Raw genomic sequence first — 27,101 nt, forward strand, 5'->3', positions numbered from 1 at the left:
CAATTCTTATCAAGTCTTCATTGCTTCCAGCATGTTCCTCATGATTTTCTTGTAGAAGCCCACCAGTCCGCAGCATCCCCCGCCCTGTAGAAATAGTCTAGCCGCGCTTCTTGGAGCCACTTCCTCCGCTCTGTGACGACTGCTGCGGCTGCTCGTCCTTCTTGCCGGCCAAGAAAGACGCCAGGTCGAAATTCTGCAGTTGGGTCGCCGGATTCTGCCCGAGCGGGCTGTTCTTCTGCATCTCCTCGAACTCGGCCTTGGTCTCCTCATCCACTGTAGCACACGCACCGGAACGTCAGCAAAGCCAAACGGAAAACTCCACCGAGGAGACGAAAAAGCGGACGAGGGGAAGAAAAAAAACTCACTGTTGTCCATGAGATACGGCATGCCCACGATCAACGCCAAGCTGAACACGCCCATCAAGATCATCGGGTTCTTCAAGAACGACAACGGGCTGAAGCCCGACCTCTCCTGATAGTACTCCTTGCGCCCCAGCACCCTCACCTCCGCCATCATCTGCCCCGCCTCCTTCCCCGACGTCTCCCCCCTCTTCTCCCCGCGATTCGCCCACTCGTTGCCGCGAAACGTCTGCCACGCCCTCACCTTCTCCGTCTTCTTCGCGTTGCCGCTATCATAATCCACCGCCTCCTCGACGTCCACCCGCAGGTTCTCGAACACGTGGTCGCGCCCGTGCACGCTCAGCAGGTAGCTGCCCGGCGCGACGTCGACGAAGACGAAGGTGCCGTCGCGGCGCAGCGGCGCGGCGTGCGGCGGCCCCCGCGCGTGCAGCGTCGCGTGCGTCGAGCCGGGTAGCGAGGAGGCGCCCGCGGGCAGGAGCGTCGGGTGCGGCGGGACGGTGAAGGTGAGGTTGGCGGCGAGGACGGCGTTGCTGGCGGCGGCCAGGAGGGCGGCCGTGGTGGTTGAGAGGCGCATCGTTGCGTGGGGTTCGTTCGGCTTGCTGGGTTTGGTTTGGGTGTTGTTTTGCGGCCGCGAAGAATACCTCCGGTCTCCGGTTTCTTGGTGGTTTGTGGAACCGGTGATGTGACCCGATTGAGGCCGCGAAGAGGATTTAATGGGTTGCAGTCGTTCGGCGGGGTGCGAGCGGTCGTTGGTGGGAGCTTGAGAGCAGCTGGGTGGAAGGCGGTGCGTGGATGTGGCCAGAGCGCGTATGGCGCGCCGTAGTGGCTGTGAATTATGTGGCGCGCACCATCTGCATCTTGACTACTTCGTAACGTCGATACAACAGACGCAACGGACTTTCAAGTATAAGTTCTTTGGCTAGACCAACTAATCAAGCTCTCCTTAATCACAGGACGTCGAATGACATCGCTATTCACTCATTCAAGTCATAAATGTACATACGTATCAATCGGAAGGCCAGGACATTCCTCCCGCGTGATATTATATTAACAATATATCCATTTGTCCTGAATTTCTTTCGTCGAATAACGATCTGACTGTGCCGGCCAAGAGCTTTCACAGCCATCGAACCTTGTTCAACATTTTACTTCCTCTTCCTGCCCTTTCCGCCCTTCTCAGCACCCGTCGTCTTGGCCTCTGCCTTGACCTCCTTGACATCCTCGATGGCCTTCTTGTCATCACCGGGCGGGCTTGTTAGCGGCTGGCTAGCAACCTTCTCCGGCTCGTCTTCATCCTCACCGCCCTGACCGAACTCGTTAACACGGCTGTAGTCGACCCTGTACTTCCAGCCCTGGTAGAGGTAGATGAAGAAAATGACGTCGTCACGGAGGGTTGCCAGGCGGTGAAGCGTAGGCATCTTGATGGTAAAGGCGAACAGGTCGTCAATGAAGGTATTCAGGAACTTGTACATCATGGCCTTGCGCGGCATGTGCGCCACGGACTTGAGGCGGTAGTTGATGTACAGCGACGGGACCATCATCAGGAAGCCGTACGCGTAAACGCTGCCGACGAGGGTAGCAATGACGAAGCTGTACCACGACTTGTGCGTTTCGTAGACCAGAGAGTAGCCGGCGTACGCGAGCAGAAGAGGAACGGCGACCATGTATAGGTACTTGAATGCGATGCGGTCGTACTCTTGCGTTTCCTTCTCCTTATCAGACAGCTCGTGCTTGTCCTTGAACTCGATCTTGTACGGCAAGAAGGAGCCTGGGGCGGCGGGTTCAACCTTGATGTCAACCGTCTTGGTGATCTTCCAGGCTTCGATGAGAATGCCCATGCCTTGGCCAAAGAGAATCATCCACGACGTGTTCTCGTTGTTGTCCATCAGATACAGGAAGATAATCAACTGCATGAAGACATTGGCCAAGATCGTGCGCACCGAAGTACCGACATTGTCCTTCTTCTGGCGCCAGTGAGAGACATCGTTCTTGAATGCAAGCATCTCAAAGATCATGTGAAGAATGGTGACAACACCGGTAGTGGCGAGCAGATAGGCGTTGCTATCGATCAAAATACGTTTGAAATCTTCGAACTCTTCGCCAGAGCCGCCAGCGGTCATCTGTCCGGGGTTGGCAGCTGCGTTTGCCTGGTTAGCTTTGACATTGGCGTCAACACTGGCGAGAATGGTGTAGATCCAGCTCTTCTGCTGGTTGAGAGAAATGTGCAGAGGGATCTCAGTAGTGGTAGAGTTCAGCTCGAGCATGTGGTCCCTGAGCTGCCAGAAGGTGTTCACGAACAGAATGGGGTAGTACCACCCGTTCTGACCTGAAGCATCCCTAGCTCCCGTGGACTCGAGCTTAATGTAGCTGCGTAGCGCCGGGTGAAGTTGAGGATACCTCTGCACGCCGGAGTCCGGGATGAACGACATGGTGAAGTTAGGGTGGTAGTAGTTCACGAGGCGGGCAGGCTGCTCAACCTCCGGCTCCGGTTCGGTATCTTCATCATCACCGCCACCAGCCAGCAGGTTCTTCGCCTTCTTGACCTTCTTTTTCGGCAGACGTTGAGTTAAGGGGTATGCGAAATGGTAGGCCGTAGAGGGGTCATAGCTCGGAGCGGCGGGATCCAGCTCCTTGCCAGCCTGGGCAACGAAGAAATGCGCCCAGATAGGGCTGCCAGCCTGGGCCTCCTTCGGCACCTTGATCGTCGTGTCGATCTCACGCTTATCCTGGAAGTCACCGTAGGCAAACTGCCTCTCATCCACGACAAGTGAATCGGCGGGCATCGACTTCAGCGACGGCATGACCATTGACGGAGAGACATAGATGTTCAGGTCGAGCTCGGTGCCGGGAGGCCAGATGGGCGCAATGGACTGCGGAATGGCATTGTACTGGGCGTCCGGGGCGAGGCCTGGGGGTCTGTCGGCGAAGTCGGGAACGGGGAGGTTGGCGGCGGGAGCATTGGCGCCGGCAACATTGGCAGTCGGTTGCTGCGGTTGTGCGCTGCCGAAGAACTGCTTGCTGGCAAACTGGATGAGCAGAAAGATACCAATGCCCTGCGCCGCGGTGCGGAAAAACTGAAGGTGGATGTTGATTAGCTTTCAGCCTCGACGCGGCGGAACCGGAAACGTACGCTCTGCTGTTCTTCCCTCTGTTCTTCAGGCATCTTGGACGAAGTGGGCCTGGCCTCGTTTCGTAACAAGGGCCTACGGGAAGTGAAGCGCTGTAGGGTGGGGAGGAAGAAGTCGACACGACACGATACGACGCGTAGATGCGGCGCCGAAGGCGGTCAGGGAGTCGAGTCTAGGCTTCGCGGGGGCGTGCCGGCGCGGCGGGCCTCCGATTGGCCAGGCACCAGCAACCACGGCTATGATGCAAATCGCCCATGTTTCCCGCAAAACAAGAGCACAGCAGCACGCTAAGACGCTGTGAGGTGGCATCAAATGACTTGTCCATGACCGAATGGGTTGCCTCCACTCCTCTGCAGCTATATAATTGCTCAGCCCCCTTGGGCCCCCTGCGCCGCTTCCATCTAGTTCTCCTTCGGCGGATCTTACCCTTCTCTCACTCACCGTATGTGACTCACTCCCTCTTACTCCAGCCTCGTGAAATACTTAACTCCGTGCCACAGACTACAATCCTAATCCTCGGAGTTTTGCAGTCTCTCCAACCAACGCCACCTTACTCCCCGCCACTCACACAACCCTCTCCTCCACCCTCTATACCAACACGCCACCCGCCACCATGTCAGCCGCCGAACAACCCGAACAACCAGTGCCCGGAACGCAGCTCAACGGCAGCGTGGCCGCCGACCCCCGCCCCGTCATCTGCGTCTTCTGCGGCGCCAGCAGCGGCACCTCGCCGAAGCACCTCGAGGCGGCGCGCGCCCTGGCGCACGCCCTGCACGCCAACAACATGCGGCTGGTCTACGGCGGCGGCACGGTCGGCCTGATGGGCGAGCTGGCGCGCACGCTCGTCTCGCTGTCGGGGCCGGACGCCGTGCACGGCATCATCCCGTCGGCGCTGGTCAAGCTGGAGCAAAACTACGACAAGGCGATGGAGTCGGCCGCGGCCGACGGCAACGGCGACGACTCGCACAACGGGCCCGGCCCGCGCAACGTCATCGACCAGAAGCTGTACGGCCGGACGACGGTGGTCAAGGACATGCACACGCGCAAGAGCATGATGGCGCAGGAGGTCATCGCCGGCGGCCCCGGCGGCGGCTTCGTCGCCCTGAGCGGCGGCTACGGCACCATGGAGGAGCTGATGGAGGTCACGACGTGGAACCAGCTCGGCATCCACAACCGCGGCGTCGTCGTCTTCAATGTCGACGGCTACTACGACGGCCTCATCAGCTGGGTCCGCAACGCCGTCTCCAGCGGCTTCGTCTCGCCCACCTGCGCCGGCATCCTGGTCGAGGCCCTGTCCGCCGATGAGGTCATCCAGTGCTTGGCCGAGTACAGGAACGCCGAGGGTCGATTCAACCTGAACTGGAGCGAGAACTGAAGAGGGGGGTTGTCTTGATGGATTTCACCCGCAATTTTTTGCATGCTCCGGACCAGCGCTTTGGCCGATGAGCTCCATCTACTCGAACGTGGGCATACCTTCTCGAGCGGATTTTCGTTTAATTCCGGTGTTTTGAAGGGCTTTGAGCGTCTCGGTACATCATCTGGCGTTCGCGTTCTTGCATCTAGAAGCGGGCATTGGAGATAAGCAAAGCATGATACCATTGACAGGAGTTCTGGTAAAAGAAGGAACGAGGATATCGATGGGACATATGCAGTCATGTCAATGAATGAACGCATGTAAATAATGAAAAAGAAAAAAAAAATTTGAACTTTAATCCAAAACACAAGAAAAAGCAGGGGAAATGGCCGAAAGGAGCCGTCGCAAGAACTCTCGTAATCACAGTAGTTAGGCACTACGTGATGCAAATGGACGTTCGAAACCTACCGACAATTTTTACCACGTAGATGAGTGAATATCCAGTGACAATGTAGGCCATGTAATAGTAAGTACACCGAAGCACTTTTCAATGTCGAATTACCGGATTGATTCACAACTGCCGTTTGCATTCTTTTTGCCACCCACGACGAACGTTCCCTGCGAACGAATGTTCCTCGAGGGGAGTGTCGATTTGTTAAAGGTGCGTTTTCTCTGACCCGAGGGCCGGACACCAACCAGGTGGCGGACTGCATGTGGATGGAATGGAGAATGTCGATTGGGGGCTTAGAGTACTTCCAAGTTTACAGCTCCTTCGCGCAGCGGATGGCTAGCGGGGATCTATTTTTTTGCTAATGTCATGGGTAGTTAAAGCTATCGTCCGGACGTATATGTAACATTTTTAATTCGACATTCTCGTCTGGACGATAGCTTCAACTACCTACGTATTGTTTTTTTTTTTTTCCTCTAAGAACGAGCTAAGGCATAGTTACGCCATGTTATGCTATTCTTATTCTTCGCGCTAGCCATCGGCTGCGAGAGGGGGCTGTAAATATCGAAGTGATTGCTTAGTTCCGGAAAGGAATAAGCTTACATCAGACCTTCCCTAGAAAGTAAGAAACTGTAAGGAACTGGCTTAGTTCACGCACTTGCGATACGCAATCGCCACATTCCGCCCCCGTCATTTGCCTCTTCTGCCTTACCGGGAGCGGTGCCATGGACTTTCACATGTTCCTCAACAATGCGACTGATGTGTTGTTTGTACATAGACGTATGCTCAACCAACATTTCCTTGTCCCCCTGAAGGAAGACAGAAAGAATGGTGCTTGTTGAGAAATAACAGTATGCCAATGAAATTGCCGAGGCGGAGTGAACATGTGATAGCTCTCGCATTCGAGAAAGAATTTGGATCACCGACATCGTCTGGAAGTCAGGACAAAAAACTTGGTATACCACGGCTCAGAGGTGGCAATGGATTCTGTTCTTGGGGCCTAGAAGGACAGGAAAGCCAGGTGAACCATGTCATTTTTAGGGACCCCTGACCGGGAGGGGGAACATTCTGCCCGCCCAATGAACCAGGGAAAGCTTATCTTGATGGCCGTTTTGCGGATGGCTCTACAGCAATGATGAACAGGGCCATCGGCTGCGATATCGATGCACGACAGGCATACATACCAGAATCTGCTTCAACCCCTCATATGGCGCAAGCATTGCCTGTGCCACTCGTTCCCGAATATGACTAGTCCTCACCAAAACGGATCCTATGAGATCACCACTCTAAAGTCTCCATGATGATGTCCAAGCAGCAGACACAAGCTCGAAAATGGAGTTCGACGACTCGGAGTTAGCGCGGATTCAGGGGTAAGCTCAGCGATGCCAATCCTCAGATCTGGAAACAGAATGCACATCAGACAGATCTGCTGCTCGACAGCTTGTTCAGGGTCCGGCGAGGTCGAAGAAACCTCGGCCATCGAGCTCTGACTGCGGGACTGGACGAGCTCGCTGCGGATTGATGAACCCCACAATTCTTCGCCTCACGGGTGCAGGACTTCCCCCTCTCCAGAATTGCATGTGAGCCCGTTCCCACGGGTGACGCAGCCCGCGATCGATAAGGCAATTCCGTTTGCATACCAATGGGTCGACACGTAGCGTGAAAGGTGCCACGGCAGTGAATTGCTGGCAGCTTGGTCATACATCCGATTGCGGAGAAAGCGCGGCAGGCAGAGGCCAAGCACCCCAGCATTTCGGGGAGGGAGAGAGGGGATCCACAGTCGGAGGCGGCTCAACGGCAGAGCGATAAGCCCTACGCTGTGTGGCGTGGCGTGTGGGTTCTGTGCGGTGGCCACGGTGGGCGTGGTGGCCAGTTCACGATGCCAGCGCTTTTCGGTGCCCCTCCCTTCCTCCTCACTCCCTCCTTCACCCGGCCCGAGCGTCGGTGCCAGCGGCGCGACTTTTGCACGGCATCTTCGGCCAGCTGGCACGGCTTAAAGCCGGCCGGTGAATCGATGGGAAAAAAAGCTGGAAAAAACGCGATGGGATTCGCGCCGCCACTCGCCCGCCAGGACATCGGTCCGGCGGCGGGGGGCGAGGATCCTTGCACCCACATGGCCGGCAGGCCGCTAAAAATGTTAGTCAAAAAGAGTTGCATCGAGAAGGCGATGTGCGTGCTCTGGACGGGCGGTGTCTGGGCGGAGATGGATGAGATAAGATTGCGCGCATCTATCGCACATCGTTTCCCCGTGGGCGCGAGGGCGACGTCTCGCAGCAGCGCAGTGGCGTCAGCACGGCAGGGCGGATTGGCGCGCACTGACTCGCATTTAGCCATTGAGAGCGCAATGGTGTGAAGGTAAGGAGACTCTGATGTGAAGCGTGAATTGTTGAGGCAGTTCCCCGGGCGCCCAACAAAGTACCTGAGGGCAGCGACGATCGTGGGCGCCCCCCTGCAGGCCCTGCAGAAGCGAGGGCGCGCAGTGGCCACGATAAGCTAGCTCGGACCCGAAAGCAGGGCATCCTCATCGCGGCTCCGACTGCGCGACGACGGGACGGCACTGTGGCACCAGGGCAGAGCCATTGGGCGGGAGCCCATCTGTCGCCCTGCTCAACACGCAGACATCATCGTGCCCCGCCCTGGCCTGCCATTTGCTGCGGCTAGCGGTGGCAGCGCTTTCACATGTGCTCGGCGCGGACCCTGAGCCTGGGGGCTGACCGGCAGCATACACATGTGCGACGGCATGGCATAGCCTTCCCCACGGCTGCGCTTTGGCGGTCAGCTCCAGCCACTCGCAGCGTGCGCAATTCAGCTTGTCTGTGGATGTGGAGCGGGCTGGCGCAGCGGGATCGCCGAGCAGCAGCGGCGGCGCAGAGGTGCGTTTTCGTGCGGGCAGAGCCGTCGACGGTGTGAGCTCCTGGCGGGCTGAGCTCAGCGGCGTGGGCTCGGACTGGTTGGCGTGGGCGGGCGCTGGCGGCGGGCTGCTGCGCGCCTGAGAGGCCAAGGCCTGGCTCCAGGCTGGGGTGGTTGGCGGCGAGAATGCCCGAGACTCTGGCAACGGAAACAGATGTGCCATCTTGAAAACTGGACCCCTGAAATCTCGAACACGCGCCGCGCCTCGGCTACCAGCTGTTAGGGCCAGCCAGCGGTGTCTAGCGATTTCGCCCAAGAAGCTCTTCTTCTTAAGCCATTGCCTCCCTGCCCTCCTGCTCCCACGCACTCCTGCCTTTCTCCAATTCCCAAGTGCTTGGAGCTCCTGCCTGAAGTTGCGGGCCCTCTCTCAGTCCCAACGCTCCGCTCGCCAAAGCCCAACAAACCTAGAGCTTCCGCTCCACCGGCCGCGAGTCCCTCTCTCTTCCTTCAGCCTTGCCCACCTCACTTTTTTCTTGCAATCAATCTTCCCGTGTTTCTCCTTCCCATTCGTTGCAATCGCCCATCATGGCCACCACCGCCACGCCCCAGAACCCTGTTCTGAGGAGGAATATCACCTCGACTTCGACTGTTTCCTCGTCCGCTCCCTCCGTTGCAGTCTCTCCCAACGACTCGCCCGCCCAGTCGCCCTCGTCGACTTCGCTGTCGTCGATGGGCTCCGTTGAGCCCGAGGTCAAGAACGCCCGCGGCAAGCTCATCGACACCTACGGCAATGAATTCGAGATCCCCGACTACACCATCAAGCAGATCTATGATGCCATCCCCAAGCACTGCTTTGAGCGCTCCGCCATCCGCTCGCTGAGCTACGTTGCTCGGGATCTCGCCGTCCTTGCCTCTGTCTTCTACGTCTTCTACAACTACGTCACTCCGGAGTACATTCCCTCGACGCCGGTCCGTACCGTCCTCTGGGCGCTGTACACCGTGGTCCAGGGTCTCTTTGGCACTGGTATCTGGGTTCTGGCCCACGAATGTGGTCACCAGGCCTTCTCGCCCTCCAAGACGCTGAACGACACCGTCGGCTGGATCTGCCACTCCGCTCTGCTCGTCCCGTACTTCTCCTGGAAGATCTCCCACGGCAAGCATCACAAGGCCACCGGTCACCTCACCAGGGACATGGTCTTCGTCCCCAAGACGCGTGAGGAGTACGCTACTCGCATTGGAAAGTTCGTCCACGAGCTCCACGAGCTGACGGAGGAGACTCCGATCGCCACTGCCACTCACATGATCGGCCAGCAGCTTGCCGGTTGGTTGCTGTACCTTTCCATCAACGTCACCGGCCACAACCAGCACGAGAAGCAAAAGGAGGGCAAGGGCGTCGGCAAGAAGAACGGCTGGTTCGGTGGTGTCAACCACTTCATGCCCAGCAGCCCTCTGTACGAGAAGAAGGACGAGAAGCTCATCCTTCTGAGCGACCTCGGTCTCGCAATCACCGGCTTCGTTCTGTACCAGCTCGGTTCCAAGTTCGGTTTCTCCAACCTCTTTGTCTGGTACGGCCTTCCGTACCTCTGGGTCAACCACTGGCTGGGTAAGTCGACGTGCCCTATTGATGACCTGACAATGATAAGCTGACGAAACCTGCAGTTGCCATCACCTACCTCCAGCACACCGACCCTTCGCTTCCCCACTACGACGCCGCCACCTGGACCTTCACCCGTGGTGCCGCCGCCACCATTGACCGCGAGTTCGGTTTCATCGGCCGCCACATCCTGCACGGCATCATCGAGACCCACGTCCTCCACCACTACGTGTCCACCATCCCCTTCTACAACGCCGACGAGGCCAGCGAGGCCATCAAGCCTGTCATGGGCAAGCACTACCGCGCCGACGTCAAGGGTGGTCCCGTTGGTTTCCTGAAGGCCATGTGGAGCAGCGCCCGCTGGTGCCAGTGGGTCGAGCCCAGCGCCGAGGCTCAGGGTGAGGGCAAGGGTGTTCTCTTCTTCCGCAACAGGAACGGTCTCGGTGTCCCTCCGGTCGCCATTCCTGCGCCTGGCGCGAAGCAGGATGGCATGATCGTTGGCAACGAGAGCGACAATGACGCATGAATGACGAGTAGATGAGAGTGAGCCGTCATGCGGCTAGTTTTTCAAGAAAATTCTCTTTATCCTCGGGTTCGTTCGCTCGGGGAGGGTCGTTTACAGGGCGTCTGGTATGAAAAACAGGAGTTGTCGGTCGATGAGGGGTATCTCTTAAGGCCGCCAGCGCACATACACCTCAACCCCGCCTCCGCCCTCGTCAGCTCTCGCACTGCCGACGCCGTCGCAACCAATGCACGCTGAGAACATCCTCTCCCTTGCCCTCATGCTGTCTCCATTCTTTCATCGACTCTTTTCGTGTTGCTTTGTTGCTGGACATATAGGAGTTGGAGCATACTGCGCGATGATTCGGGAAGGCGGTTGGACAGTAGCAGCAGGGAGATTGCCAGAGCAGGGTTACCCACATTAGACCACCTAGAGATGATTGGTGCAGTGCTCCTAATGGGAGAAGGCAAAAAAGTTACTGGACGGGGTGGCGGTTGTGGTAAAAGAGTTAGAGCTGAGGGGTTCTTTTTTCCCATTGTTTAAAGGAAGCCATTAGAGGAATTTACGAGACAAAGCAAGATTCATCGACACTCGAGTCGTTCAAACAAGCAAACAGCTTCCACGATAAGTGCATGTGTTGGGGTGTGTCATTGAGACAGCGAGGTTTTGACGTCGGTTTCCCCGGATGCCGGATGGATGCGGCAAAAGGCGGGGTATCCAGCCATGGACCGATGAACCGACATTCATGAATCATTAATGGAATTCTGGGAGAATGCTGTTTGAGAAAAGTCAAGAGAGTTGAGTAAACCATGTTTTTGGGCGAGGCAAGGTGGGGAAAAGCAGGGTTTCTGGCCATGGTTCGATACATGACAACGGGCGTGATTCCGCAGAGGAAGTTTCACCAAGAGCGGCTCTCTTGGCCGAGAGTATATTTCATGCCACTGAGAGGTCTATGGCATAATCTGGGTTGCGAAAAACTTATCTTGTTGCAGTGGTTTTATTCACACCACTTTCGTTAGCAACCTCGGAAGTGTCCTAAGTAAAATTCTGTACATGGCTTGAGCACTGGAGGCTAATTGAAAGAAAAGGTCACTAAAGATTACATTAAGCAAAAGCTGTTAAGAAGGTAACTGCATTCGTAAATATAAACTCATACCCTTTAAGGGTTCTTCAAAGTCTCTATCGTTATTTTATATAACCCTGAATTCGACTTACGGGCGTACCGGACAGTATGTAGCTCATTCGTAGTCAACTGTTTCGTAACCTGCTGTGCTTTCGAGAACAGTGGCAAGTGGAAGTATGAGGCGTGCATGAGGCGGAAGCGAACAATCTTGCAAAGGTGGTCGTCCGGTGGGTGACAAAAGAAATTGGACCCCCGCGTTTACCCTACACAAACAGCTGCGGAGCACAGGGGCTGACCGGCAGACAGACCGTCGTGTCCATCGATAGTGCAGATAGACACTGCATTATCAAGTTGGTATAGGCAGTTGAATACAAGATCCGGACGTAAATATACGTTTTAAATGCATATATATACGTCCGGACCTTGTATTCAACTACCCATCCGGTGAGAGATTTTGTAAAAGGCAGATGCGGGTAGGCAATTTCTTTCGTCAGTGACGTGCGCCGTAACTTTTAATTCAAGCATGTCGGCCACCACAAACTCATAGCTAAGTCAGAAAATCCAAAGGTTTATTGTGCCCAACACTCGAGCTACCCCAATAATACTCTAGAGGCATGCAACCTGATTTACTAATGCATAATGCATAGACGCTTCGTGCAGATGCTGGGGGCGAACGGATAGATGCTTTTGCATGTGTCGCAGCCCATGGTGGGACAGGCGATCCCGCAGAGTACGACCTGTTCATATCTTGAGCTATTTTTGTGATACCAATGACTGCGCATCTCAACACAAAGCTAATCGGAATTGCGTCACCAGCGGCAGGAGCAATCTCCTCCCTCAACTGGTTGATCACCGCGCCTGCTGTGCAATCCATAACTAGTGGACAGGTTGTTTCACGACCAATAATGGAGGCAGGCTGTCGTGCAATTGGCGCTTGCGCTTTCAGTGTGGATCTGCCAGCTGCTGGAATGGTTGACAAGGTGGCTTCTTGAAAGTGGGGATCGTGCGTCCACCTGGCTTTCTCCGTCTTGCGATATACCACCCCACCGTCTCCCACACGGGTCGGTTACTTGCAGATCGAAGTCCCTCCCATCCAACTACATTATTGTGGAGTTCCGCAGGCGGCAGGCTGCGTTGCTCCTGTCGGCACGAGCTGCTCACCCTCTGTGCCGTCCGCCAAGACACCGAGGCACTCTGCACTCAACAAGTCCCCTTTTCTCCGGGCCAACATGTGAAGCCCCGAATCTTGGAAGTAGCATACGCTAATGTATGTACGTCGTCGTCTGATCGAATGTTCGGACAAGAACGGGACGCAGGATTGACCAGGATCGCCATCCATTCAATATCTGGCCATCGTGGTGACGAAGCGGTCAGTAAGTATCATCTCAGCCCAGTGTCTAAGCAGACGAACAACCATGAATCGGCTTCTATCCGGCGATGGGGCCTCGGCGATACGTGCGGATCTGTCTCCGCGTCATCGTTTCTCCACCCCAGAGTCGAAAGGAGGAATACTGCACTCTCGAGCCACGGCCAGGAACCAACGCGCGTCATGATACCTGGCTTTTGGTTCAGAGAGCAGAGCATTCCCACTATCGTCTTCGGAAGCAACCCACGTTTTCCAGTCCAAAGTCCGGTCTGGCTCAGCCCAAAGCGAAATACGAGATCGAGCATACCACCCCGAAATCTCAAGCAACAACGATACGAATCAGTCAGATCACTGCGAGCAGCGTACGCATGCTGTGTATACGTGTAGCGCGCTGCGCAAAGCGTTGTAGCACATAATACACCTCAGTGAGTCCCCTTCCATCAACAACCGGCAAGATGGCTCCCCACCTTGCACCAGCCGCCCGGCTAGCTCAATCGGTAGAGCGTGAGACTCTTAATCTCAAGGCTGCGGGTTCGATCCCCGCGTTGGGCTCAATTCCCACGTCTTTTTGTTTTGGGGGTGAAGTGTAGGGGTGGTGGCTGCGGAGGGCTGAGAAGAGAATTTTTTGGTGGCGTGGTGGTCCGGGCGCGCCCCCCCGTGGTCGATGTGGCCGGGGACATCGCTGGAGCCTGTTCCACGGGCCGCTCCGTGGCTCTGACAGCTGGGGACCACTTCAGACCATATGGGTGATGAGACGGGCAGTTCGCCATGAAGTGCTTCTTCTCTGAACCATAGAAAGCTTTTTGCGTCGGAGACTCCAGGTTCTCTGCAAATGCGTGCTGCAGAAGCTCTTGAGCTACATCTGTTGTTCGTGGGACGTTGCGGCCACATCATCTCTGATACGGCCAGACCAGACCTCCTTGCGGCAAGCTGCACTTCACATATCCACAACAACGGCATTATATAAAGCTCTCAAACTTGACCGTGAGCTTGGGATCATTGGTCTCGCAATACCTGCCAATGATTTACGGTATCTACGGTTGTTTGAGTTTGAAGTGTCGTGGCGTAAGAGGTTGGTACGGCCACGACTTCCGCCACCGCCCAAACACTTCTCCAGGTTGTCCCAGCACCTTCATCTCGTAGCAGCAGGCTTGATAACGACCCTGGATGAAACCACTGTGTACATTATTGAGACCAAAGATCTCGAAAGTGACTTACAGCAGTAGAGTTGAGTGGTGTTCAAGACTCGGGATGCGATGGCACAGTGGGTGACAAAAGAAGTTGCACCTTCGCCATCTGCCTCGCAGAAAAATTCGACATGGGATGGGTAGCTGAATACAAGGTCTGGACGTAAATGTTAGTTTTAAATGCGCACACTTGCATCCGGATCTTGTATTCAACTGCATATATATATCTTTGGAAGGGAGATGCGGGGGTGCAATTTCTTTTGTCACCCGCCGTGATGGTCAGTATGAAGCGTCAACCGCACTTCATAGAAGTCTCGGTCGGAATCGTTATCCCAGGTGGCAAAAGAAATTGGTCGGCCCACATCTGCCTTGCATACCTACGTAAGAATTGAGTATGGTCCTCGGTGATCTCAAAGGACCAATTTCTCTTGTCACCGGCTGTGATCCTGCTTGTCGAGGCACAGAATACAGTGACTTGATAAAGGTGTAGCTGAACCCCCCTATCGTGCCGAAGGAATTTATGGAGGTGACGGAGTCGGTCGCTGACACAAATTACAGCCGCTTGAAAGAGACTTCTCCCGAACATGGGAGGCGATGGCACAATGCAGAAGGACGAAGTGTACCAACATTATCCCCTTGGCCGGCACGATCCACCGTGACGTTCTAATCGTACAAGTTATGTAGAGCGTGAAACCTTATGCCTGGGCGCGTATATGCGTGGGTTTAAGACGTATCAACATCCAGATCCTTCCTTCGACTGCCCGCCGACTGAGGAGACATGCATGCATTGGATGAATTTTCATCCACCAGGAGTCAAAGATACAGAAAAAACAGGGCGCTTTCACCATTCGTGCGAGGAGTGAGCCATTAGCAAAAAGTAAATTTATTGTAATTTCAAGTTGAAAGACGAGTACAGTTGATGCGTGGCAGCTAACTTCTATTGGCATACATGGTGCGTACAGATCAGAACAAAGCTCGGCATGAAATGTTTACTAACGCGACAACATCTAAACCCCCTCTCCCCCGGGATTCTATAATTCAACTAGCTATCAGTAGCCCGATACTTCGTCATCCTTCTGCTTCTACCGCCGCCAACCAGACACCCACACCCACCCGCAACAGAAAAGAAGATCCAATCCCATCCCATCCCATCACACAACGACCTGCACCCAACACAAGCTCCCGACATGGCCACTCGGCGGAAACGGGCCCTCTGCCACCTCCAAGCCCAACTCGACGACGAACCCGGTCCAGCCGCCCACGCCGAACGGGCAGACGAGCTCGCTCTCCAGCCTCGTCTCGGCGCGGGGCTCGAGGCGCACGCGGCGCGCCCAGCCGAGCAGTTGCTGCGCGATGCGCGAGCGCACGCTGTCGTCCGGGTCGAGCAGGGGCGAGCCGCCGCGGACGCGGACGACGGGCGCGACGGTGAACGAGTGCGCCGTGTCCGGCGACGTGTTGACGAGCGTGGCCGTGACCTTTGCCGTGTCGCCGCGGCGGAGGGTGTAGAGGGGCCGGGGGAAGTGCGACGATGACGACGACGACGGGTGGTCCATGTTGGTGGTGTCGGGGACGCGGAGCTCGGGCGGCAGTGACATGCTGATGGAGAGGATGGACATGATGTAGCCGACCGTCTCGGATGTGAGGCGCAGCGCGGCGCAGTTGACGATGCCTTGGCGCGCGCCGGATCGGTCGCGCCAGCGGCAGCGTAGGCTCTGCAGCAGTTTTTGGCGGTACCAGAAGCACATTCGGTCCTCGCGCGACAGCGGCTGAGTGTCCGTCAGCACGAACTGGCGGTCCTGTGCCGCGGGAATGGCGTCGTTGGAGTAGGGCAGGTGAATCTTGGGCACCAGCACCGCCATGCTACTGGCTTGGCCCGGCTTGAGGTAGTCGGAGCGGCTGGTAAGAGGGTGGTCCGCGGCGGATGATGGTGGCAATTGCCTGGTTGGAGAGGTAGGAACGACGGCGGCCTCATCGTACCAGGCTTCCACACCGAGCTCGCGGTCCGAGACGTTGAGGAAGTCGAAGATCAGCACGAAATGCTCGTTCAGGTCGACTTGCGGAAACTTGGCCGCAATGTGCTCACTCGCCTCACGCCCGGGCAGCACGGAGAAGTGTGAGGCGGTTATGGACGGCTGGACAGTGACTGCTATCTCCTGAGAGACTCTGCTCGTCACCAAGTAGTCTCCGAGCTCCGGTGGCTTGTCTGCTGCAGCGTACTCGACGCCAACGATGCCCTTGTTGAGGCCGCGGACGCCAAACACGTCGACGGTGAAGGTTATGGTCTTGTGCGAGTCGAGTTGCGACGAAGGCTTGAAGTCTCTGGACTTCCACTCAGCGCGGCCAATGTCTTGGCCGAGCTCGTATATCTGCGATGGGAGGTTGCTGCTTCTACGGGAAACCCTTAGTACGTCCACGGTATTGTTGCGTCCGAGCATGTGCAGAATCTTGGCCTTGATGGGTTTGTCCTTCTCGTCGTGACTGACGGTGGCTTTGAAAGTCTTGGTCTCTCCCTCCAAAAGGGAGATGGTGTCCTGTATCAGGTTCGTTCTGATAGCAAGGCTTGGCTGCTGCGGCACCACTGTGACTGACGGTAGAACAGGCTGTCCTCGCGAAACAGGCCTGATGGTCGTAGCCGTGCCAGGCCTGGAACCCTCTTTGGTTTTCTTGGACTTCGCAACACTGTGGCCCACCTCCTTCATCTTCTCCACCTCTTGGATTGTTGTTCGGCTGATGGAGACATCGAAATCCCTTTCGCGACATTGGCGCACCTTGACGCGCAGCTTGACTAGATCATGCACATCCGGTACGGTGGCGACAACCGGGACGCGCAATGGCTGCACCGCGCAAGGCGGGATTTGGTATGTCAGATTGGGAGGACAGGCAATCTCGACACCTTTCGTAGACACCAGCTTGATGGACTCAATGTCAAGAGAAAAGGCGAAGGGATTGCGCAGTGTTACGATGAATTCACTGGGCTCGCCTGCCACGAGTGGCACCACGGCCGAACCTTTGTTTCTGTCTCCGAAAGCTTGGTGCTCGAACCTGGCACTGGTCCTTTGCAGCGGGTCGTCATTTGTGTTCTTGCGGAGAGTCAGATCACGTCCTGCGCGCTCTGAATCATACTTGACGCTGTGTACAAGATGATCGTACCAGAAGAGTGCTTCTGTTTGCTCCATGCCAACCGCCTTCGCAGCTTCCAAAGAACGATGTATGTTTTGTACCAGCCGATGTTGATCTTCTCTGGGCATGAGACATCTGAAGCCGGGGTCTGTCTCTTCCAGGGGTTCCTGTGGGGCAATGATGCTGAGGAATGAAGAGGAAAAGTCCAATACCCCTTGAAGGTCTGCCATGGCCTCACAGACATTGATACACCGTCGGAGAACCTCCGCCTTCAGCACGATACTTCCGTAAGCTCGCAGGGTTTCTGAAACGCCGTCCACCTTCGGCTCAAGTCGACTTCTGGCAGGAACACCGTACTCGCGTACGAACTGCTCTAAGAAGATGAAGACCGTTTCGCCGTACTTTCTGTCGGTGGGTTGGACAAGGCCGCCCGCAAGCATCCCTGCTGCAGGATGGATTCCCATTTCAGCAGCTCCTAGTTTCCGTGCTTGAAGTAGTGCTGGGACTAGAATATCCATCAGGAGTGTGACGACAAACGCCCTTTTCCTCGAAAGACCTAGTTTGGCTAAGCACCCCGCCGCTTCCGCATATACTGTTGCCCGCTCTGTGTCGGTGATGGTTGCCGAGGAGGACACGGAATCGATGGCGTCCGAAAGTATGTTTGAAATGTAGACGATTCTGCTTGAACTTCCTTTCACAGGAGGTGAGCTGTTTTCGGATTGGCTTTCGACCTTCGCCAAGAACTCCTTTGGAGTGAAGTTTTTGCCCAAGCGTTCTATCGCTGTGAGGAGATTCGACATTCGGATCTTGTTCTCGGCGTCAACCAAGGTGAGCAGATGGCCGGAATCGCTCTTGAAGGAAAGCCTGTAAAAGCTCATTACTCGAGAAATGATTTCCGGGGTGTATTCAATGATATTTGCAAGAGTGCCGGACACCGGCATCCCCTTTGTGCTGGGAGTACAAGTCGTGGGTATCTGCATGACGTTAACAATTTACGGGGGATATGAATGTTGGCGTGCGGCTTACTTCGAACTCCTGTTCATGGCCAACAAGGATCAGAGCGCAGATCAGCATCTGCTCCAGAGCCTTTCCCATAACCAAGTGTTCGCTAACATTCTCGGCTTTGAGATAAGTTTCATGGGCCTTCTTCAGGCCTTCAGCAACAAAGCCAGCCATCAAGCAAACTTGTGCATCTACTAGATCGTGCCGACAAGCATTGCTGAGCCTTGCCTTTTCCTCCATACTGCCAGACCCGAAGCCCTGGATCGAGAAGCGCTGGAGAGCACGGGGACGTGCAGGCATCGAATCAGTCGGAGTCGTCTCGCCAGATCGATCATCAGCTGGCGAGAGCTCTGGTGGGGTAATGGCGCGGAGGTTCTCGGCCGGGGGACTCAGGCGCAAACCAAGGGAGCCTCGTCTCCCAGTTGCTTCCTGCTTCTGCAGCTGTTGAATCTGAACAGGCTGGGCGGGAGATGAAGCGCGCGAAACGGAGTTTTCTGCCGCTCCGAAGCCGAAAGAACTTTGGCGGACGAGGGAGAAAGGCGACTTGGGAGGGACAGGGGAGGAGGGCCCGGAAGCAATGCTGATTTCCGGTAGTGCTTGCAACGACTTGGAGAGTCCTGTCATCTCTGCCAGGAGCAACGACGAGAGGTCGCACATTACGGTCTTCATGGTGGTACTGGTGGATTCCGACTGGGGCGGCACAAGTATGGTTTCCTCGGGCAGCCAAGGCGGTAGAGACGGAAGGCCGCAGTCAAAAAGCAGAAGCTTGTGCACCACAGCTCGAGGGTATTCCTCGCGCATGACATCAACAACTTCATTCAGTTCCTCTCGTTTGAGAGCGGTGTTAGTCTTGTCTGCAGCAGCATTGGCACCCTCGCTGTCCAGAGCCTCCTGATACTCTTCTCCATCGGCGACACCGAGGACCATGAGCGGTTCCCGGCACAGCTCGAAAGGAGAAAGGGAGATGTAGGAAGCCGGGGGCATTGATGTTGTGAAATAGTACAGCACGGTGCCTTCCGGGTTGCGCAAGGGAGAGAACATGGCTTGGGCACACATTAGCATGCACTTGAAACGGCCGTGATGAGGGCAGCGTACATCGATCCGGGCGCGGGTCTGGGGTCACATCGCCCAGGCGGACGGCGGACTCGGGCTGCAGGCGCTCGACGCAGGTCATGAAGCGCGAGCGCTTGATCTTCCCCGCGGGGACCAGGAGCACCCGAATGCGCGCAGGCGCAATGGGCGAGAAGGGATCAACGGCCATGGTGACATCTGGTGTGACGAAGGGCCGCCCCGCCGTGGATATCTAGAGCAGCGAGCTGGCGGTCAGGGCCGCAATGGCGTCACGTGGCCAGAAGCGGGCGGGTGGGCGAGGACGGGCCTTGGGCGGCGACGGCAGTCCTGGTCCTGCTGGGCCGACCTGGGACCAGCGAAGGGCGAGCGAAATCTGGCGGGCTGGGCGGCGAGCTTGGTGAAGCTTGAGGCTGCGCAGCATCAGGAGCGCTGCATGGCCGAAAGGAGCGGCGTGGGCGGGCCCCCGGCCGGCGATCAGTCACGCCGCGGCGGCGGGGCGGGCTTTCTTTTCGGCGGGCGGAGGCAGGATGGAAGGCGCTGCTTGGCTTGGCGGCGGAGGGGCAGCCCTACCTGACTCGCGTGCTGCTACCCGCACCTCTACCTCTCAGCCTCAGACCTCCGCGCCCCCTGTGCTTTGTCAGACCGTGCCCGTCGCAGCGCCGTCACGCCTCCGACGCTCGGTGGCGCAGTGCAGCCGCCAGTTCCCTCGTGGTCCTTCTATTGTTTTCCCTTCTGCCTTGACCCACGCCACCGCCTGTCTCCTTCCTGTGTTTATAGACAGCCTTGCGCTGCTGCAGTTTCGCGCATGCCCTCGGCCGGCTCTTCTTCCTGGCGTCCCACCCAGTGAGCCAGTCCTGACTGTGTGGTACACTAGTCTCTCCGAATATAAGACACGGTCGCCAACTCGCCACCGCTGCCCAACCAACTCCCAAACGCTTCCCGCCATGGCCGGCGCCGCCAACTATGCTCGCATGCGCGAGCTGACGATGCAAGAGGGCCAGGATGACACCGTCACCGTCAACACCCGGGCCTTGATCGACAAGGTCTTGGCCCGGTACTCGGCCGAGTTTACCACCCTCAGAGAACTCGTCCAGAACGCGGCAGATGCTGGCGCCACCAAAGCCACCATCAGACTGGAGACGGACCCGTCAACACGCGTGCCCCTGCCGCAGACGCAGGATCCCGCCGTTTTGCTCAGGCACGTGGTCAAGAACCACACCCTAAGAAGTCTCGATGTAGCCAACAACGGCAAGCCGTTTGCTGATGCAGACTGGTCGCGCCTGAGGTGCATCGCTGAGGGAAACCCCGATGAGACCAAGATCGGCGCTTTTGGCGTCGGCTTCTACTCTGTCTTCAGCGAATGTGACGAGCCCTTTGTGATATCTGGCAACCGCACCAGTAAGTCCCTATCCGACCGCCCGTGCCTGGTGCCGACGCTGACGCTGTTGTTCGTCTAGTGGCCTTTTTCTGGAAAGGGAACACTCTCGCTGTCAAATCCGGAACACTGCCTGCTGAGCAGGCCTCAGACAGCACTAGATTCATCCTAGACTACCGGAAATCCTCTGATAAGAACGGGGACGTGACTCCTTCCCCGGTCCCTGACCTTTTCGAGCTATCCAAGTTCTTCACCACCAGTCTCACTTTCCTCGCATTACAGAGCATTGAGCTGTTTGTCGATAACTTTAAGATCCTACAACTTACCAAAACAACATCTGCCGCTGCCCCGGTTTCGATACCAAGCCACATCGGGACGAAATCCGAGAAGGGACTGATGGAGATCCGCGAAGTCACGCACCAGATGGCGAACATCAAGGCCGAATGGACGAATGTGATCGCTTGGGACCGCAAGGAGTCCACGCAAGAAGTCGTGGCCGAAGAAGCGGCGCCAGCAGTGCCCAGTCTCAAGGGGTTCTTTGCGAGATTCAACATCGGAACCGCGAGCAAAAGAGAGCAGGAGCAGAAGGCTGCCAGAGAAAAGGTAGAAGCGCAACAGAGAGCCGTGGCAGAAGATGTCGCTGGCTCCTCGCAGGCAACTATTGCCTTGCGCATCAATACGGTCAACATCAACACCAAGGTTCCGAAGGTTTTGTCTAGCGAACTTCTTCGAGCCACCAAGAAACCGCCTCCTCAGCAAACTCGCTTGGCTATCTTGACCGCGGACCAGAGCAACCCGGCAACTTCCATAACGGACACTTCCGGCCTCACCGTGGATCGTGCTTCCGACCTCTTCGCCTCCGCTCTACCAACAAAGCATGGCCGTGTCTTTATCGGATTTCCGACTGGCCAGACAACCGGCTACCAGTGTCATATCTTCGCGCCCTCTCTGATTCCAACCGTTGAACGTGAAAGTATTGACTTGTCAAATCGTCATGTCTCGACGTGGAACGAGGCTATGCTGGAAATCGCCGGTATTGCTTGTCGGATGGCATTCGACAGTGGGATGGCTACCGTCAAGGAGAACCTTGCCAAAGAGCTGGCATCCGCTGGCGCATCCAAGCCTACTGGCGATCACATCTCGAAAGTCGTTCCTGATGCAATGCGTTTGCTGAAGCAGTGGACGTCTGAAGAAGCTACACCGTCTGCTGTAGTAGGGAAACGCGTGGAAATTGGATTCTGGAATGCTTCCAAAAAGGCCGAGATGCTCTCCACGAATGGCGTTCTACCATGTCAGAGCGTGCGCGTGTCGATGTTGAAGTTGGGATTCCTTCAAGACCTTCCCATGGTCCCCGAGCAGCTCATCGAAGCAAACAAAGCCTTCATCGAGAAGATGCTCGTGAAGCGTATCCTGTACTACCTAACGGTGGAGGACATTGTTCAGCGCCTTGAGAACAAACCTTTGAACGAAGAGGAGATGCGCGAGTTTCTCAAGTTCACTGCCGACATGTCCAATTCCGACACGATTGACGCCGCCGATCTCAAGAAGCTTTTCAACGCCGCCGTGCTGACCGATGGTCAGACCATCATCGCACTTGGAAATATCACTTTCTACTTAAACGCTGCCAAATACCCTCCCGATCTGCCTTTTCCGGATTCTGTCATGCCGTTGAAGTACACAAAGGACTTTACCCGCGCACAACTCGAAGGCTTCGGATGGGCAGAGCTCCCCGTGGAAGAATGGATTCGCTATCTCCTGGAGTTCAACCAGCGCAATGGCGGGAAGTCGCTCACCAAGGATGCTGAGTTTGCCACCCAAGTTCTCAAGGTGATATCCAAGCAGTGGGATCAACTCAGAGCCCACCAGCGAAACGAGGTGGTTGCACTTCTCCAGCCTCATACTGTGATGCCTACGAAGAGCGGCATGCAGACCCCACAGCAGACATACCACCCTAACGTTAAGCTCTTTGAAGATCTTCCAAATCTCATAGTACCAGGCTTAAAGCCCAAATTCCTTGAGGCACTGGGGCTTCGCCAGACCATTGACCTGGACTATGTATTCACCCGGCTGCTGGCTACTCCTAATAAGGCTGCTCAGGACAATCGGCCTAAGTGGAGTCATATGGATCTCATCGAATACTTGGCGGATGTTCGCGACTCGATTCCCGCCAAGGACCGCACTATCCTCGCTGAGAAGCAGATCTGGCCGGTGGAAGAGTATGCCGGATTCCGAGGAGACCCAAAGCGGTTGTACAAGCTGCAGCAAATTTACGAGCCAGGCCACGACAACAAGGCACTCGGTCTTCCAGTAATCAAATGGCGCTCGAATACGGAATATAGGTCCCAGGACCCAAAGGCCAAATTTCTTCGCGAGCTAGGTCTGCGAAAGAGCCCGAGCTGGAATGAAGTCATCGACATGATGTTGGATTCGGCGAAGATCAATGATGCGCAGCAGTACGAGAAGGCCATGCATTACTTCCTGTCCAATCGCGCGCTGTGGCAAAGTATTCCGGCGGCTGCTCTGTCAGACAAGAAGATCCTCCCTGTGGAGGCCTCCCCTTTTCCATCCCTGGTTCGCCCATCTGAGTGCGTCACAAACTCCGACTCATCCATTTTTGGATATAATATCCTCCGTCGTGATATTCAACCTCACGCAGCCGTCTTTGGTGTTTCTCGCGACCCTCCAATTGATGCTTGTGCAAGGAAGTTGATCAGGTCTCCTCCCAACAGTAAACAGGAAGCCGCTATCTACTTCGGATACATGGCCGGGAGAATTGCCGATATCCAGAGTCTACGCCAAATTGCACAAGAACTTGGTGGTTCCCCGATCGTCCCACTGGTCAGTCCGCAGAATGCCACAAAGGTGCGGCATATTCCACCGCAATCCTGTTTCGTTGGTGAGAGTAAGGAGTTTGGTAACATCCTGAATTTCGTCGACTTTGGTAGCATTGCCAATGCTTTCTTAAAAACGGTCGGGGCCAAAGATCAACCTACCATCCAAGAACTCGCCCGTATGGTTGTTGAGAACCCGTCGAAGGTTCTACAAGAGCTTCAGGCTCCGAAATATATGGACTTGCTTCGACAGTTTGCTGTAGAGGAGAAAGAACTTAAGTCGGACAAGCACTTGTGGGCCGCGTTCAAGGCCAGGCCAGTGTTGCTTGCTTTCAAAGATGAACAGCAAGATTCCAAGCCAGCAGAGGACAAGGAGAAGTCCCTACTCGACGACATCGACGACGACACAGACGAGATAGATGATCCCTCTATCCAGCAGGTTCTCGTCAGTGCTTCTGCTTCCCAGATTGTCGTCCGAGATAACGTTCAATATTACGGTGTCTTCAGACACTCTCTCTTGGTTGCTCCCGAAGACGAAGTTCTCGAGCAGTTCTACATGCACCTCGGCGCAGAGAAGCTTAGCGATCGCGTCAATGTCGAGAAGATTGCCGGCAATCCAATTCCCGGCGGAGAACACAAGGCGGCCGCACTGAAAACGCTTCTGGTAGAACGAACGCCCATCTTCCTCATATCGTACAGCAAGGATCAGATATTCCACGATGCACGATGGCTGGAAACCAATTTGGACGTCAAGCTTGTATCGTCCCTTACGCACCGCCTCCAGCTACCGGGACAGCGTGCTGTATCACTCAAGACGAGCGCTGGTCTTCTCCGAGTGAAATCGAGGTTCCAAACTGCGACCATTCTGTACGTCCGGCCCGACTTCGACTTCTATGAAGTCAGTCGCGAGCTTGTGCCGATACTGTTGAAACGCCAAAATCCAAAGCACGAGGCGCTGATCCTAGAAACCATCCTGAGCAACAGTCTGCGCCGCCTGCGAGACAAAGGTTATGACGTGCACCGCATCCTCGCCCGCAAGGAAAGGCATCGAGCTCTGGAGCAGGCCAGGCTTGCCGAAGAAGAGAAGAATAGGATTGCCAACGCCCCTCCCCCATATGCCGACCCAACGTCGCCAAAGCAGCCTCTCCCTCCAATGCAGCAGCCACCCCAGATTGAAGCTGCTGCCAACGAAGCGCCTCCGCCGAGGACCCCAGAGAAGTCGATGCCGAGGATGCCCGGGGCCTTTGGCTCGCCCGAGCACGACGCACCACCAGACAACCAGCTCCAGCGCCGCCCAAGCGTCGACGGCGCAGCCGCCAACAACAACCGCCGCAGCAAATTCATGTCCAACTTCACCAAAGCCTTTGAGAACCTGACGACCGGAAACAACAACAGCAACCGCTCCAGCATCGCCGGCCCCGCAGACGGCGGCGCTGGCAGCAGCAGTGGCGGCGGCGGCAGTGGCGGGCAGCAGCCGCCATCGCGCCCCAGCGACCCCAACCACATGTCGACCGACATCCGGGCCAACCTCGCCACGGCGCTGCAAAAGTGCCGCGCGCACAACTCGCCGCACGTGCAGTCGGAGGCGCGCACACGCGACATCGACGAGGCGCGCGGCTCGTACTGCGACAGCAGCACCAGCAAGGACCTGACGCGCTGGCTGCCCGAGGCGCGCCCCGGCACCGGCATCGCCGTCTTCCTCGCCAACAACAAGTCGGCCCCGACGGCCGACCCGGCTTTCCTTGCTGGCCTTGATGCCTTTGCTGGCCTTATTGCGGGCGTTGGCGGCGCCGTCTTCGGCTTCGGCAAGGACAACGCGCCCGGCGTGCTCAACATCTTCTACGAGGAGACGAGCAGCACCATCGCCTTCAACCAGGGCGGCGCCCTGTTCTTCAACTACCACTACTTCCTGACCCTGCACCGCGCGGCGCTGGACCGCGGCGACGCCGACGGCAGGAGGGACGCGCACGTCTTTTGGTGGGAGGCGTTTTGTCATGAGATTGCGCATAATCTTGCGCAGGAGCACAGCGCGCAGCACGTCTTTTACGAGGGCAGCTTCGTGAAGGCGACGTTTGCGGGGATGTCGAGGTTGGTGGGCGGGTTGTAGGGAGGGGTGGAAGGTGACTTGGTTGTTGGTCGTTGTTTGGGAAGGGGCGTATGTATAGTGTGGTTTTGGTAGATTGGCTTTGCATTGTTTTTGTTATTTTTTTCGTTGGGGCCGGCTTAGATTTGCCTTTTTGTTCTTTTATCGCACATGCTGTCTGTCTGCATTTATGCGCTGTCATTTTGCAAGAGGGGGGGAACGGAGATGATGGCGGAAGAGGCGAGACACTGCATCACGTGAGCTCAGCCTTGTAGATACAGTAACGAGATAGACTATATGCATGCCGAAAGGGGCGTCCGGGGGAAGGCGATATTCGAAAGACGAAAACATATGAACCGTCTCTTTTCGTACAACGTTCTCTAACTCTTCTTCGTATCATCACCATCATACCTTTCATGAGTACTACACTACTCTCTACAATTGATTAGTTGGGTGTTCGCCGCATGGCGTGGACCGTTGCATAGATGGCTGGCTGCATGCACCAGCGTTGGTTGGTGGCGCGTGAAGATCTGCGGTAGTGGTGGATGGGATAAACCCGGTGTGTGTGGCGGGTAGGCGCGGTGAGTGATAGGGTTCGACAGGAGCCGTGATTAATCAGCTCAAAGACCTAACGTTCCGTGGATGAAAGAATTAGAAGGTGGCAAGGCAGACAGCATGCTCGATGCGTGGCTGTGACGAGCTGTGGCGTGGGAGGACGATTTTTCTCGGAATGGCTGTCCGTAGGAGCGGAGCCGGTCTGGATGCGCTGTTTTATCTTCGCGGCATTCTCCCGTCAGATTCAAGGCGCTGTTGCCAAGAAAGGCTTTATCGGAAAGAGTAATTCCCCAATACAGTAAGGCCGTGTTGGTGTCTCGATCAGTATAGCAGAAAGCAGGCATGTGGCGAACAGTCCTAAGACAAGCACCGGCAAGTTTTCACAAAATTCCCACACTCCTTTTGCGAGCGAATTGGTGACACAGCGGACAAATCTGCCGCTGATGCATGTACTCTCACGGGGCTCACTGCCGGTGTGAAAACGGATAGTGCCCCATGCAGATGGCAGCTTTTCGTCACTGGCGGGCTCAAATTCGGGTCACCTGCACTAACGCATTCAATGCGCACTCAATAGAGGGATCCCGTTACCAATCCTTCCCTCAGATTAGCTGATCTGGGGTAGCTGGAGTCTCTCTTCTGAGCTTACCTCAGCACGTGTCTCATGGTGGAGGCTGTTAGGACTTGGCGTCTACTTCGAGGTATTGCTGGCCAAGATTCTGAGACTGGCGGCCGGTATGCTGGCGCTTGTGCGACCAGAGGCGGGGCGGAACAGTTCCAGACTGCTGCAAGAGTTTCTGTACGAGCGGGAACGTGTTGCGGAAAACATGCCTGTGCGTTGGGGCGGGCGGCAGATAGTAATATGATAACGCCCCAACGCGACGGATGGAATTCGTTATATTGAGCACGGTCGGAATCTCAATGGTGGATCGGAGCGCATCGGAAAAGCCAGGCACCGGCGGCTGCGCCTCGATGACCACTGTCGTTTAAGCTTCAATTTTCGTGAGGGGATTAATGCAGATGCAGTGATTGGAGACAATTCCTTCCCACGAGGACAAGCACTCGGAGAGCGATGGACACCGGCGCTTCGGTAGCATCCGCGCCGCTGCATGTCTCTGAAGCAACCACTCTGTACTCGCCGTAGGCCTGAAACTAG

General features: G+C 56.1%; 6 protein-coding genes and 1 non-coding gene across 7 annotated transcripts; 4 read left to right on the plus strand and 3 right to left on the minus strand.

The window, feature by feature from the left end:
- Positions 1 to 97: 97 nt before the first annotated feature.
- Positions 98 to 933, minus strand: SLS55_006195 (uncharacterized protein; the record flags this gene model as incomplete). Its single annotated transcript, XM_066777628.1, has 2 exons — positions 98 to 273; positions 366 to 933. The coding sequence occupies 2 exons, from the start codon at positions 931 to 933 to the stop codon at positions 98 to 100; spliced, it is 744 nt and encodes a 247-aa protein (XP_066631723.1).
- Positions 934 to 1,504: 571 nt separating this feature from the next.
- Positions 1,505 to 3,522, minus strand: SLS55_006196 (uncharacterized protein; the record flags this gene model as incomplete). The annotated part of the gene is made up of 2 exons (XM_066777629.1): positions 1,505 to 3,433; positions 3,490 to 3,522. 2 exons carry the CDS (start codon positions 3,520 to 3,522, stop codon positions 1,505 to 1,507), a joined length of 1,962 nt encoding a protein of 653 aa, XP_066631724.1.
- A 578-nt stretch (positions 3,523 to 4,100) lies between these two features.
- Positions 4,101 to 4,862, plus strand: SLS55_006197 (uncharacterized protein; the record flags this gene model as incomplete). Its single annotated transcript, XM_066777630.1, has 1 exon — positions 4,101 to 4,862. One exon carries the CDS (start codon positions 4,101 to 4,103, stop codon positions 4,860 to 4,862), a length of 762 nt encoding a protein of 253 aa, XP_066631725.1.
- Positions 4,863 to 8,724: 3,862 nt separating this feature from the next.
- FAH12 (Oleate hydroxylase fah12) lies at positions 8,725 to 10,259 on the plus strand (the record flags this gene model as incomplete). Its single annotated transcript, XM_066777631.1, has 2 exons — positions 8,725 to 9,742; positions 9,799 to 10,259. The coding sequence occupies 2 exons, from the start codon at positions 8,725 to 8,727 to the stop codon at positions 10,257 to 10,259; spliced, it is 1,479 nt and encodes a 492-aa protein (XP_066631726.1).
- A 2,944-nt stretch (positions 10,260 to 13,203) lies between these two features.
- On the plus strand, positions 13,204 to 13,276 carry SLS55_006199. The gene has a single exon. It is a non-coding gene; the product is annotated as a tRNA-Lys (tRNA).
- A 1,786-nt stretch (positions 13,277 to 15,062) lies between these two features.
- Positions 15,063 to 19,294, minus strand: SLS55_006200 (uncharacterized protein; the record flags this gene model as incomplete). The annotated part of the gene is made up of 3 exons (XM_066777632.1): positions 15,063 to 17,975; positions 18,058 to 19,076; positions 19,129 to 19,294. The coding sequence occupies 3 exons, from the start codon at positions 19,292 to 19,294 to the stop codon at positions 15,063 to 15,065; spliced, it is 4,098 nt and encodes a 1,365-aa protein (XP_066631727.1).
- A 754-nt stretch (positions 19,295 to 20,048) lies between these two features.
- SLS55_006201 (uncharacterized protein) lies at positions 20,049 to 25,417 on the plus strand (the record flags this gene model as incomplete). The annotated part of the gene is made up of 2 exons (XM_066777633.1): positions 20,049 to 20,502; positions 20,562 to 25,417. 2 exons carry the CDS (start codon positions 20,049 to 20,051, stop codon positions 25,415 to 25,417), a joined length of 5,310 nt encoding a protein of 1,769 aa, XP_066631728.1.
- Positions 25,418 to 27,101: the final 1,684 nt, after the last annotated feature.

Source organism: Diplodia seriata (genome assembly GCF_021436955.1).
Source record: "Diplodia seriata strain FDS-637 chromosome Unknown scaffold_6, whole genome shotgun sequence".
Lineage (NCBI taxonomy): Eukaryota > Fungi > Ascomycota > Dothideomycetes > Botryosphaeriales > Botryosphaeriaceae > Diplodia > Diplodia seriata.